Source organism: Lotus japonicus, chromosome 4, assembly GCF_012489685.1.
Source record: "Lotus japonicus ecotype B-129 chromosome 4, LjGifu_v1.2".
NCBI lineage: Eukaryota > Viridiplantae > Streptophyta > Magnoliopsida > Fabales > Fabaceae > Lotus > Lotus japonicus.
The window spans coordinates 65,648,909-65,661,659 of record NC_080044.1 but is presented as its reverse complement, the minus strand read 5'-3'; the positions used below and the strand labels follow the sequence as shown (position 1 = coordinate 65,661,659).

At 37.2% G+C, this 12,751-nt stretch overlaps 2 protein-coding genes across 3 annotated transcripts; one reads left to right on the top strand and one right to left on the bottom strand.

Moving 5' to 3' along the window:
- Positions 1-56: 56 nt before the first annotated feature.
- Positions 57-5,758, bottom strand: LOC130714259 (uncharacterized). Of its 2 annotated transcripts, none has more exons than XM_057564153.1 (12): positions 5,582-5,758; positions 3,487-4,152; positions 3,183-3,404; positions 3,017-3,108; positions 2,818-2,902; positions 2,629-2,715; positions 2,453-2,539; positions 2,229-2,366; positions 2,017-2,141; positions 1,858-1,930; positions 556-683; positions 57-462 (listed from the first exon to the last, which is right to left on the bottom strand). In XM_057564153.1, the coding sequence occupies exons 2-9, from the start codon at positions 3,532-3,534 to the stop codon at positions 2,046-2,048; spliced, it is 855 nt and encodes a 284-aa protein (XP_057420136.1). In that variant the 5' UTR covers positions 3,535-4,152; positions 5,582-5,758; the 3' UTR covers positions 57-462; positions 556-683; positions 1,858-1,930; positions 2,017-2,045. The 2 variants fall into 2 exon arrangements, with proteins under 2 accessions (XP_057420136.1, XP_057420135.1); XM_057564152.1 differs by lacking the exon at positions 5,582-5,758 and adding an exon at positions 4,247-5,570.
- A 1,487-nt stretch (positions 5,759-7,245) lies between these two features.
- Positions 7,246-11,860, top strand: LOC130714258 (G-type lectin S-receptor-like serine/threonine-protein kinase At1g11410). The gene is made up of 8 exons (XM_057564151.1): positions 7,246-8,500; positions 9,149-9,262; positions 9,398-9,582; positions 10,075-10,285; positions 10,496-10,733; positions 10,807-10,957; positions 11,062-11,374; positions 11,457-11,860. The coding sequence occupies exons 1-7, from the start codon at positions 7,414-7,416 to the stop codon at positions 11,368-11,370; spliced, it is 2,295 nt and encodes a 764-aa protein (XP_057420134.1). The 5' UTR covers positions 7,246-7,413; the 3' UTR covers positions 11,371-11,374; positions 11,457-11,860.
- The last annotated feature ends 891 nt before the right edge of the window (positions 11,861-12,751 follow it).

Genomic DNA, 12,751 nt, shown 5'->3' with positions numbered 1-12,751 from the left:
TAGTTGCGTGATTAAGGACTAATTAAAAGCATGAATCCAGATCTGGGGAGTTGAAGTACATGGAACAAGAATCCAGAATATGAACAAATTAACGACATTGAAGAAAGGTTCAAACCCAGTCATATTGTACATTCGAATGCGTTAGACGATGAGGACAGAAATATAAAATAATTAATACCACTTAAAGAACAATTGCTGAAACAAAATCACATTAAAGGTCCATGAAATTATCAACAGGAGATTCTTTTGCTTCATAATCTTCCTTTCTTCATCTAACTTCTTTTCTGCCTCTTCAATCTTCCTGGTCAATTTGTCGATTGCTATGCCTGAGCAACTACACGGACCATTTGTGGAGACTGAAGTAGGGATTGTGGAAGAGATAGGTACGGCTGGAGTTGCTGCCGAAGTTGAACCAACCTCGTCGACATCAATCCACTTGAAATACCCACAATCCCCAGCGCTCTAGCAGATTAATCAGTACAACACAAGTCAGTAACATTGATTGTGATTTCTGATGAACATAAAGTAGTGTGAATTACTAAGTATCAGACTTACCTTCCAATATCGACACCGAAGAAACCATTTTCCTGGATTTTTGTTGGTTCCAGATCTGTAGGTCTTCAGAAATTCTCCGCATTTGCATCGCTGACGCGCTTGATCTCCACCATGAACGGTTGAAGCAGCTGTAGTGTGTATCACCATTTTGGTTGTGGGAAAAATAACACAATTGGTTGTGGGTGAGACAACAATGAATGCTTTATATTAGGTGTTGATTAAAGTTAAGGTGTTGATTAAGGTGAAACAAAAGCATAATCGAAGTGGCGCCAACCCTAAGGTGTTGACTAAGGTGAAACAAAAGCATAATCGAAGTGGCGCCAACCCTAAGGTGTTGACTAAGGTGGAACAAAAGCATAATCGAAGTGGCGCCAACCCTAAGGTGTTGACTACGGTGAAACAAAAGCATAATCAAAGTGTCGCCAACCCTAGGGTGTTGATTAAGGTTGAACAAAAGCATAATCGAAGTGTCGCCAACCCTAGGGTGTTGATTAAGGTTGAACAAAAGCATAATCGAAGTGGCGCCAACCCTAAGGTGTTGACTAAGGTGGAACAAAAGCATAATCGAAGTGGCGCCAACCCTAAGGTGTTGACTAAGGTGGAACAAAAGCATAATCGAAGTGGCGCCAACCCTAAGGTGTTGACTAAGGTGAAACAAAAGCATAATCGAAGTGGCGCCAACCCTAGGGTGTTGATTAAGGTTGAACAAAAGCATAATCGAAGTGGCGCCAACCCTAAGGTGTTGACTAAGGTGGAACAAAAGCATAATCGAAGTGGCGCCAACCCTAAGGTGTTGACTAAGGTGAAACAAAAGCATAATCGAAGTGTCGCCAACCCTAGGGTGTTGATTAAGGTTGAACAAAAGCATAATCGAAGTGGCGCCAACCCTAGGGTGTTGACTAAGGTGGAACAAAAGCATAATCGAAGTGGCGCCAACCCTAAGGTGTTGACTAAGGTGAAACAAAAGCATAATCGAAGTGTCGCCAACCCTAGGGTGTTGATTAAGGTTGAACAAAAGCATAATCGAAGTGGCGCCAACCCTAAGGTGTTGACTAAGGTGGAACAAAAGCATAATCAAAGTGTCGCCAACCCTAGGGTGTTGATTAAGGTTGAACAAAAGCATAATCGAAGTGTCGCCAACCCTAAGGTGTTGACTAAGGTGGAACAAAAGCATAATCGAAGTGGCGCCAACCCTAAGGTGTTGACTAAGGTGGAACAAAAGCATAATCGAAGTGTCGCCAACCCTAGGGTGTTGATATCAATGCAAATAAACACATAAAAAACAGTATCATGAAAGATTACCACTCCAGTTTTATTGTGCTGAAAGCCAGATTCCATCTCCAGCCAGGATAACACCCACACCGCAGAGTTTTCACTACATGTTTCATAACAAATCAAATTCAATATATGACATTTGTAATGGTGAGCGCAAATTACATCAGATTTATACTTGTACTCAACCTTGTCTTAGTGTTTGGTATTCCCGTTGCTTACTTCAATTGCCATGCTTTGCAAGTCACCATCTTCCTAAAGAAATCAGTCTCATGTTGCTCAGAAGAGGCCATCATTTGAACAATAACATCACACTGTAAGCACCACGAATGAAAATTTCACATAATAAACCTATCATTAAATGGGAAAGAACTGTACGGTATTATATACAAAAGCAGTACCAATGTCCGCATCGTTGCATTTCTTATGATCTTGTCTTCAGCATTCACGTCATGGTCAAAGTAATACACGGCACTCTCACTGAGTGATATAACCATCAAATACCAGTGCTCACCCTCGTTTTTTATGGGCACATAAATCTGGTATATTAAGATCTTTAATTAGTCAACAATTCATATGCAGTTAATTAAAAGTACAAATATGGCCAACAAATATATAAGCTTACGTATTTAAGTGTTTCAAATGGTTTCATCCACCCCTTGAGGTAGAGCTCACACAGGTCAGCAATACATTTCCCACTCTGAACATTATCCTAACACCCAAATGCCCACACAGTTCAGCAATAAAGTTCCATTGTGAACAATATAATTTTAACAAACAATTCTAATTTGTTGTACATACCACAAAAGATGGGGGCAGACACCATACAGTCTCAGCAATATGATAGGATTGGGATAATGTGATCTTCTTAGCAACTAAATTCATCATCTGTTATGTTAAAACATGTTTCAAAATCCCCATGAAGATCATACCTCTATTGTTTAGTCAAGTCTCGTAAAACAACTCTAAGGACATATAACAAAAGTATACCTTTTGACTAATTGGATGGCCTGGCATCAAGCAGTAAAAGTCATTCCTGGAAGCACTCATGTCATCCATGCGAACCAAAACCTCCCTTTGCATATTATATGACAAACACCATAACTTATAAGTAACAACCGTAGATATAGGAGATATATTTAAATGTAGTCACCAATGAGTTATTAATTTAATTGTAACAGTAACTCACTCTGGGTCTTTACCCTCTTCAAACAAGTAGGCAGCAACTTGAGTCTCATACAAGCTCATTTTTTTTTCAGGCACAAACAAACTCTTACCACCCTGTTAACAAGGGCGGTGTTTGTTAGCCACTACAATAATTTAATCCAAAAGTAAAAAAACATTACCATAAGTACCTTGGCCACCGCAGGAGAAGGTGCATGAGCAATGTTTAGGTCAGTTTCAATGACCTTCTTTGATATCGGGTCAGTGGAGCTGGAAGTTTTCACTTCTGTGGATTTTGGAATAGCATCATCAACCTTACGGAGTTTAGATTTTCTTTTGGTTGTCACCGGAGTAGGACTTGCTTTTTTGCAAGACTTCTCATGCTCTTGCCTACCAAATGCTCCAACAATGCCCTGCAACATTTTTTAACCCATTAACTATATGAAGGAATGAATAGAGATACAGTTATTCGATCGATTAACAGGTTTTAAATACCTCTACAGAAGTCACACCGCGCAAGGTTTTGCAAAATCGTGGATTCATTGTGGCCTTCGCTTTATTTGCTGCCCCGGGTATGTTCACAGTGGAGATAAAAGGTTGTGGACATTGGTGGGGTTGTTTAGCTGGCAAGTCAGAGCTTTCAGTACACTTGCTCCCTTCTTTTCAATAGCATCCTGATCCACACTAATGTCAAACTCAATATTCATAATGTCATTTGGAAGATAAGAAGCTTTTCCTTTCCCCTTCTTGCATCGTTTTTTTGACTCGTGATTTCCATCTACATTCCCCGTGCTACCACCTCCATTTGAACATTTGCCTTTCTCCTTTTTGACACGTTTTTTCCGCTCATCAATTCCATCGACTTCCCCCTTGCTACCACCTCCAGTTCTTGGCACAAATTTTGCGTCGCAGGGTATCTCAGACAGTGGGAATTTTTTTTGGAAAACCTCCAACGTAGCAACAATCATGGTTTGAGCACTGTGAAGTTCTTGTATACGGTTGTCAACATCCTTGAAGTTCAACAGCGCGGCATTGACTGTACTAGCTAGGGTTTTCACCACGTCACCGATCTCTTTCACTTCCCTACACAAAAGCCTTGCATCAATATTCTCAGGAGGTGGCGTTACACCGGCATGTCCCTCCTGTGTAAACGTATCCAAGCTGCAACAAGTGACAAAAAATTATTATGGTCTTATTATGAACAAGATAACGATTCCATAAACAACACAAATAATAGCGATTTTTGTGGTGCTACCTCACTTCACCTCCATCCAATGGAGTGTTCAGGCTACTTTCATCATCAGCCATTTTTCCAACTTCCATGTCTTCAACCCTTTCAACTTTTACACACAGGGGAAGAACTTTACTTTCGTACGAGGTAAAGTGGTTTTCAGGGTTTTAGGGTTTAGACTAAAGTGAGGGACATGGAGTAAGTCCAAAGACTTCAACAACTGGACATTGTGTACATTGTCTACTCTGAACACATGTGTTATGAAAGTGACATGACTTGCTTATACCCATTCTTATGAAAATCTGGTAACTCCCACCAACTTGAAATAACAAAAAACCTAACTATCAACGGATTGGGAAATTCAATTTCCCTCCCATTCCATTGCATCAGAACTATATTGTTGACCCTTGGACCATTTAACTAATTATTAATTAACTTTTATCGACCTATACTGTCACTTTTCTGAACCGTACCAATAGCATTACGGCGCTATTACCTCCACTATGCCACGAATGGTTATACTTTTACTTAAAAGGTGACTGATGTATGGGGCCCGCGTCTCAGTTAAACATGAAACACTGAAATGTGCAGGCCAGGGCCATTAAGGAACGAACACGCTTACAATGCGTGTGAAGGCTGGGTATGAACCTGACAATGCAACCTATCAACCATTTTTAAGACCTCACCGTAACAAATTAAAATAAATAATCCACCAAATCCACTGAGTTGCAGTACTAGATCTATTCACTGAGTTAACAAAATCCACCAAACCACTGAAAATGCTTTTAAAACAATCGAAGACCACCATTTTTTTAAATCCCAACCCAATTGGACCCAACCCAATTGGACCTAACCCAACCATCTCAACCCACTATTCACCAAAAAAAAAAGAACATCTCAACACAGTGCTAATGGGGGAAGGGGGGAAGGGGGCACCTCAATCTAATCTCCAGAAAAAATATGCATCCCTGCATCCCTCCATTCACGAACAGCAATATCCATCACTCCATTTAAGCATTACAAACAAAAGCACAAGAACAGAACAACAACAGAATCCTAGACTTTCAATAAAAAAATTTGATATGATTTTCCCAAATCAGCATACACCCCAAACAACATTGCAACAAAGTATATATCAATACATATTCAAGGCATATTCCCACACGAAAACCCCACCCAGGAATCCAATTACAAATAAAGAGAGAATCCCTAAATTAATGTAACCCTCTTTCGGAATCACCCCTAAAACCGAAACGAAACACCATACCAAACCAATACCCCAAAACCCCAAAACCTCAATACATCAATACCCCAAAACCTCAATACCCCAAAACCCCAAATTCATAAGAAACATCATACCTGAAACGCAATCTCGAAGGAAAAACATCAGAAACTAGACACAAATGAATGGAAACCCGAATCTATGGAAAGATCAAACCCCGAACAACGACGCGAACAAATCGAGAGAGCAAGAAAGCAGAAAGCGGGGGAGGGGGGGTGGGGGAACTGATTCATAGAAACGGGATATGATTGAAGGGGAGAATTGATTAATGCATAACCTTTTGTGTTAACAAAGTTAAGATCTCACATTACTCTATGATTACCAATTCACTAATCGGTTTATTTTTTCATTTACCGTGATTAATCATTTACGTTTACCTGTACCCAATTTTGGAATACTAAATATCTTAAGGGATTAAATGTAAACATCAATAAATGTCAGGGATATTCAAAGTATATATAAAACTTTGGGGCCAAAAGTGTAAACCCATTTTATTTTATTTAAAAAAAAATCGAATTGCCAGCTACCTGTCGGGTCCTTACTTGTGCATGGTTGCACAAAGATAAATTTTCCCATATTAGATGCCCCCTTCTTTATCATTCCTAACCTTCTTACTAGCTTGATTGTCTCTAACCAAACTTCTCCTCAATGCTATCCTCACACGGGTCTTAGTCTTAGTAACAAAGATATAAACAAACAAACAGATCTTATGAGAAGTTTCCCAGGAAATTTCAATGATAATTAATAGATATATACTTTACGCAAGATATCTATTAGATATACACATTTGTGAAAACCAACACAAAAATGTGAGTCTAATGCGTATCTGTAACAAAATGTATGTTTAGCTATTTTAATTTTACTCTTCTGGTTTTGGACTCCATCAATAGTTCAATACAATTGAGAGAAGTTTTATTAATTTGGTCCTTTAGCTAGAAGCAATAATTGATTTATATGACACGTTGCTACATATTAAAAATAATCAAAATCAACTAGGCATTTACCAAGTTAAAATATGACTATAGACTGTCAAAAAAAAAAAAGTTAAAATATGACTATAACGTATCTACCGAAAATGACTATAATGTTCCTTTTTCTATTAAGCCTTGAAACTGCTTCTAATCTGAGTGTAACAAGTGTTGTGCACTTTATTAATCTGAGTATAATCACCCACAATGATGTGCTCTTTATTAAAATTTTATTGTTAGTCACTTAGTCGCATGGATATTTTACTCTTATGATTTGAACGGGAAGTCACCTATATAACTTACACCTGGAAAATGACAAGTAGCTTAAAACACAAGTCACCAAAATAAAACTCCAAACTAGTGTTTTATAATAACAACACCACACAAAAATGCATTCATTTCAACGCTCTGTTGAATTTGAAAGGTAGCGTAGAAGGTTTTTTTCACTCATTCAATTAAGTTTGGATGCAAGTTAAATCTAAAATAAAAGTATATTTTTCTCTATTAATAATGAGTTTTCGTTCATTTTTTATTTTTTATTTGTAAGTGATAATTTTTGTTTCCCAATGAGTATACAAATATAGTCTCACTATGCAACATTGACCGAAACTCTACACTAATGATGGTATTCATATTTATAGTCTTGATACATGTACCATTAAATGATGACCGATCACTCTAACATTTACTTTTGGAGTATTTTTTGACCGCCTGTGGAGTCAAGACTCAGCCACAAAAGTGGGTGTCTTAGTTATCGATTTGTCGCTATTTGGTGATACCAGTATCTTTTTGGTTTGTATGGATCCTCCTTCATGTACCAAGTGTACCAAGAATAAGAAGCCATTTGGCTTCTAATTTCCAACTTAAGTGGAAGATTACATAGTTTTGGCAACACTTAATTTTAGTCTCAAAAGCTTAAGACCACAGTTCACATTCTTACAATGGTTTCAGAACTAGTTGTTCTCTTCCTTCTCTTCCTCCCTCTCAAATCTCAATCTTCTGCAGACACCCCTTCATGGGTGAAAGCTGGTTACTACTATTCAGGAAGTGAAATTTCAGCATCAGACATAAAAGCCACGCTTTTCACTCACCTCTTATGCTCTTTCGCTTTCATAAACCCCACCACCTACAACGTCTTCATCAACTCTTCAGAGGAGCACAAGTTCTCAACCTTCACCAACACGGTCAAGCTTCAAAACCCATCAGTTTCAACGCTTCTATCAATCTGGGGTGGCGGCGAAAACACCGCAATCTTCACCTCAATGCTAAATCAATCATCTTTTCGAAAATCCTTCATTGATTCCTCAATCAGAACAGCTAGGGGTTTGGAGTTTCGGGGTATAGACCTTTGCGGCGCGTGGCCGAAGCAGGGTAGTGACCTTATCAATTTCGGAACCCTTTTGAAGGAGTGGCGAATTGCAATAGCTTCTGAGGCAAGAAACTCTAGCAAGCCAGAGTTGGTGTTGGTGATGGCAGGTTATTACCTAAAAGGTTCAGAATCTATGAGTTATCCATTTGAATCAATGCAGGTAAACTTGGATTGGGTGCATTTTCTGGCTTATGATTACTATGTTCCTAGAAAGCACAATGTAACCGGTTTTCATGCGGCTTTGTATGGTCCAATTGGTTGGGATAACACTGATTCTGGTATCAAAGAGTGGAGGAAAAGGGGATTTTTGTCTAAGAAACTGGTAATTGGATTGCCTTTTCATGGATATGCATGGACACTTGTGAACCCTAGAGGTAATGGTGTGGGAACACTAGCTTCAGGACCTGCTATTACAATGGATGGTTCCATGGCTTATAAACTGATAAAGAGTTATATTAGAAGCTTTGGAGGTGGAGTTGTTTCACATTATAATTCTACTTTTGTGGTGAATCACTTCACAGTTGCATCCACCACTTGGGTTAATTTTGATGATGTGGAGGCAATCAGGGCAAAAGTTTCTTATGCAAAGGAAAATGGTCTACTTGGTTACAATGTGTTCCAAGTTGGAAATGATGAAAATTGGGCCCTCTCAAAGGCAGGTGAGTTACAAAATTTAAGTGCTGTTTGGATTAGTGTTGTCATTATTGGTTATGGTAAAATTGATTGTAGTAAAAGTGAGTTGAAAGTGAAATGATATATGTTTGGAAACATTTATGAAAAGGGTGATTTTTGTAGGGTAATGTTGTAAAATTGCACAATTGGTTATGTTCAACGCATAAGCTGCTCTCTCTAGCTTCTAGCAAAATTAAATTTGTGACTGAAATCAATTCTTCAAAATGACTCTCAAACATCTATATTGTCATCCAAGATTGACTTTACTTTATCATAATTGATTCGGAGGTTCCCCAACAGAGAACCAAACACACACTAAAGCAACCTTACCATACTGATTAAGCAAGATATTCTTTGGAATTGGACTGAATCCATTCATTGGTTCTTTTCTGATTGAAACTTATGGCATGTTGACTGCTTCTGAAATGCTTGAGATCCTTCTCTTCCCTTGTTCCCTGGTCTAATTTTAGATGTTTGAGTATTAACTTTCATACTCTTGATACAAATCCTAGAAATAAATAGCAATTGGTTGAGGTGGGCATCATGATTGTATTCAGGTATTTATTTGTGTGGCTATGGATAAATTGTTCTTCTTATTTTCTGGAATAACATAAGCATCACCTCCTTTGCAACAGCTCAAGAAGTAGATGAAGATCATCATCATAAGAGGAAGTTGCTGATAATTGTTCTGCTTTCAACTCTGACAGTCGCATTTCTTTTGGGAATAGCATTTTGCTACTACCGCCGAGGTAAGGATGTAACCCCCTTGTCTTAGAGTGATAAAAATTGTGTTATACATGAAGTGATAGTCATATGTCTATTTTTCCTTGTAGTAGTTATCTTCCATGCTTATAGAAAAAAGATATCTTCCATTGTTTTGGCAGGAATAGTAGCCAGTTTTACAAGATTAGTGTATAGACTGAGGATATATTTATCAGCAGCTGAAAAAGACCTCGATCAAAATGCTTCTGATCTGATAGTATTCAGTTATCTCACAATCAAATTGGCAACAGATAAATTTTCAAAAAATAATAAGCTTGGAGAGGGTGGATTTGGCTCTGTGTACAAGGTAACATTTCGAAAGTCATGTGTTAATGAAATGCTTCATGCAAAGAGAAACTATGAATTGAAGGCTAAAAACACTGCTTGCAATTTATATGACAAGGAGCCGAGGATAGTGATATGTGTTCTGGGCCAAAACTCCTTTAGCTGTATCATGTCTGGTACATTGTATAACATCCAGTAATTTTTTAACATTAAAAACTAAATTACTTTAATGTCAATGCATGAAACAAAACCACAGTTTATGCAATTTTTAGCTACTAATGCCATTGATCCTGATGAATATATTTTGCACGAAAAACATGTATTTATGTGGCACCTAATAATGCCAACCAAAAACTTATACTAGATTTAGGGACCGAGTTTGTACTTTGTACAATTGAACCAAAGGGATACCATAGCTCTTCACAATCAGAGCCTAGAACATCATGCTGGTATGTAAATTACAAAGTGAAGTCAAGTGATTCTTAGATGACAAAGTTATGATTTATTTTGTCAGGGGAAATTACAGAATGGACAGGAAATTGCTGTCAAAAGACTCTCAGAAACCTCCAATCAAGGCCTTGAAGAGTTCAGAAATGAGATCACGCTTACAGCAAGACTGCAACATGTAAATTTAGTTAGGCTTCTCGGTTATTGCACAAAAAAGGATGAGATGATTCTGATCAATGAATACCTGCCAAATAAAAGCTTAGATAATTTCCTTTTTGGTCTGTCACTTTCCTTGCCTCTTTAAGTTTTCTTATGTGTATAGATATTTTTTTTATCTTATAGTTAACAAGAGATGTCTGATTCTTACGAGCATCTTAACTTGGTAGTGGTACTAGACTTGAACTTCAAACAAGCAACCATTACAGAGTCCACTTTTTTTGTTTAGCCTTCATTTTGGTGACTAAATTTTAGAACTTAACTCAATGCAGATCCAAGGAAATCAAATCTTTTAGACTGGAACAAGCGTGTCAATATCATTGAAGGGGTTATTCAAGGCCTACTTTATCTCCAGGAGTACTCAAATTTCACCATAATCCACAGAGATATTAAAGCTAGCAATGTTTTGTTAGATCATGAGATGAATCCCAAAATATCAGATTTTGGTATGGCTAGAATTTTCAGGAAATATGACATTGAAGCAAACACAAGCAGGATCGTGGGAACTTAGTGAGTAAATTAGCATTGATGACTTGTTATGGATGTTCCCTTCTTTTCTCTAATCACTTCATTGGCATTGTAGTGGGTACGTACCTCCTGAGTATGTCAGAAAAGGCATATACTCAACAAAATACGATGTTTACAGTTTCGGTGTTCTTCTCTTGCAAATCATAAGCGGAAAGAGGACTTCATGTTATTACGGCACGCACGAAAACATGAATCTTTTGGAATATGTAAATTTTTCAATACATTTGTCTCTGACTATTTTATCTATTTTGTAACTTATTCCCAGTTTTATTGGTGATGAAATGACTAATGTAATAGTTTAATGTTTCAGGCGTATGAGCTATGGAGGGAAGGTAGAGGCGTGGAGTTTTTTGACCTGTCATTGGATGATACAACATCACTTTGTAAAATCATGAGATGCATGCAGGTGGCTCTGTTGTGTGTTCAAGATAATTCTGCAGATAGACCTTCCATGTTAGAAGTTGATTCACTCCTTAAGAATGAAGCTGCATCTATTGGTACTCCCAAAACGCCTGGTTTCTCAGTGAAAAAACATGGAGAGGAGGAAGAAACATGTCACAGCGGGGCCAAATTTTCTTCCACCAATGATGTTACAATTTCTGAAATGGCACCAAGATAATATGGTACAGAACAGAACATTCTAGTACTTAATCATTACTGAATTCATTTTGGGTTGTCTTTGATTTCACTTTGCTCCCTTCACAGCTGGAGACTAAGCCATGGTACTCACCTTGAACTAGAGGATCTAAAGCTAACTGCTATTAATGGAGAGTGTGATATGATATCTTGTTTAGGCCTTGTCTATTATTAGTTGAAGGGTCATCTATAGAAGTAGAGAAAATTTCAAGATCTCTTTCACTAACATGCAAGATGGTGCTTTATGATCTGAAAATCATGTATACATATTTTCTGGCAACTGAGCAGGAACCATCGTTCTCTTCCGGAATGCAGTTGTTATATAATGTGAGTATGAGTATTATTATCTGGTAATATTAACATGAGAGTTTATTTCAGATTATCTTATAAAGCAAATACTTGTGTACATGTTTGGTTAAGCTACTGAAATTAGCATATTACCAACCTATAAACTCTTTCAAGCATATTTGATTAAGCTTAACTGGATTAGTTTCTGAATCAAGACTTATACATACCTATTAACTCTTTTAAGCTTGTTTAAATGACGTTCTCAAACGAGTTTATGAATTAGCAGCTTAGTTAAAGTGTTTAACAAAGCACTTGAAAGCTTACTAAAATTCTTATTTGATATTGGATTTCTCCAGTGTGCTATATGTATATGTTTCCAAAGATTCCCATCAAGACTTGGCTTTGTTTGGGAGTTTTTGAGGAAGAGAATGAGAAGACTTTGAAGGAAAGGGAAGGGGAGGACAGGGGAAGGAAGAGTAAGTCCTCCCTTTGTTTGGAAGCTCAAAAATCTACCAAAATCCCCAACTTGGGAGAACTCCATAAAATAAGTAAATAACTGGAGGAGGGTCTTGGAGAAATTTTGGAGTGTTTTCAAAAATTTCTCAAATCCTTACCCCCTCTCTTAAAAAACTCTCAAACAAAAAGAAGACTTCTCATAAACTTCTTTACCTTCTCCCCTCATCTACAAAACTCAACACAAAAATAATGCATGCAAACCACCAACTTGATATATATGCAATAGTCATTTCCTCTTGTTAAGATATTCTCCCTCAATTCTAAAATAATTATCCCAAAAGAAATTCTAAAATAATTGTCCCATAAGAAAGAGAGAAGAAACACACATATTAACATTTTTTGTTTTTCTATTTTACTATTTAAAGTGTACTTTTACATTTTCTCATTTATTTTTCTCATGAGTATTATATGGAAAAACATCAACTAATGCTCTTTTAAAATTATAAATGTACAATTATTATGAACCACTTTTTTCCCTCTAAATCCGTAGTTATTTTGAAACATGGAGGTAATATTAAAATTAAATAATTAAATCGAATGGAAATAGGTAATATGAACAG

Excerpts from the sequence above, each read along its gene's own strand:
- LOC130714259 (XM_057564153.1), bottom strand. The coding sequence starts at position 3,534 with ATGAATCCACGATTTTGCAAAACCTTGCGCGGTGTGACTTCTGTAGAG. Across the intron at positions 3,109-3,182 it reads CTTCTCCTGCGGTGGCCAAG|GGTGGTAAGAGTTTGTTTGT; the intron begins GTACTTATGGTA and ends CCTTGTTAACAG. Across the intron at positions 2,367-2,452 it reads CATTTGAAACACTTAAATAC|ATTTATGTGCCCATAAAAAA; the intron begins GTAAGCTTATAT and ends TTAATATACCAG.
- LOC130714258 (XM_057564151.1), top strand. The coding sequence starts at position 7,414 with ATGGTTTCAGAACTAGTTGTTCTCTTCCTTCTCTTCCTCCCTCTCAAA. Across the intron at positions 9,583-10,074 it reads GATTTGGCTCTGTGTACAAG|GGGAAATTACAGAATGGACA; the intron begins GTAACATTTCGA and ends TTATTTTGTCAG. Across the intron at positions 10,734-10,806 it reads AGCAGGATCGTGGGAACTTA|TGGGTACGTACCTCCTGAGT; the intron begins GTGAGTAAATTA and ends TTGGCATTGTAG.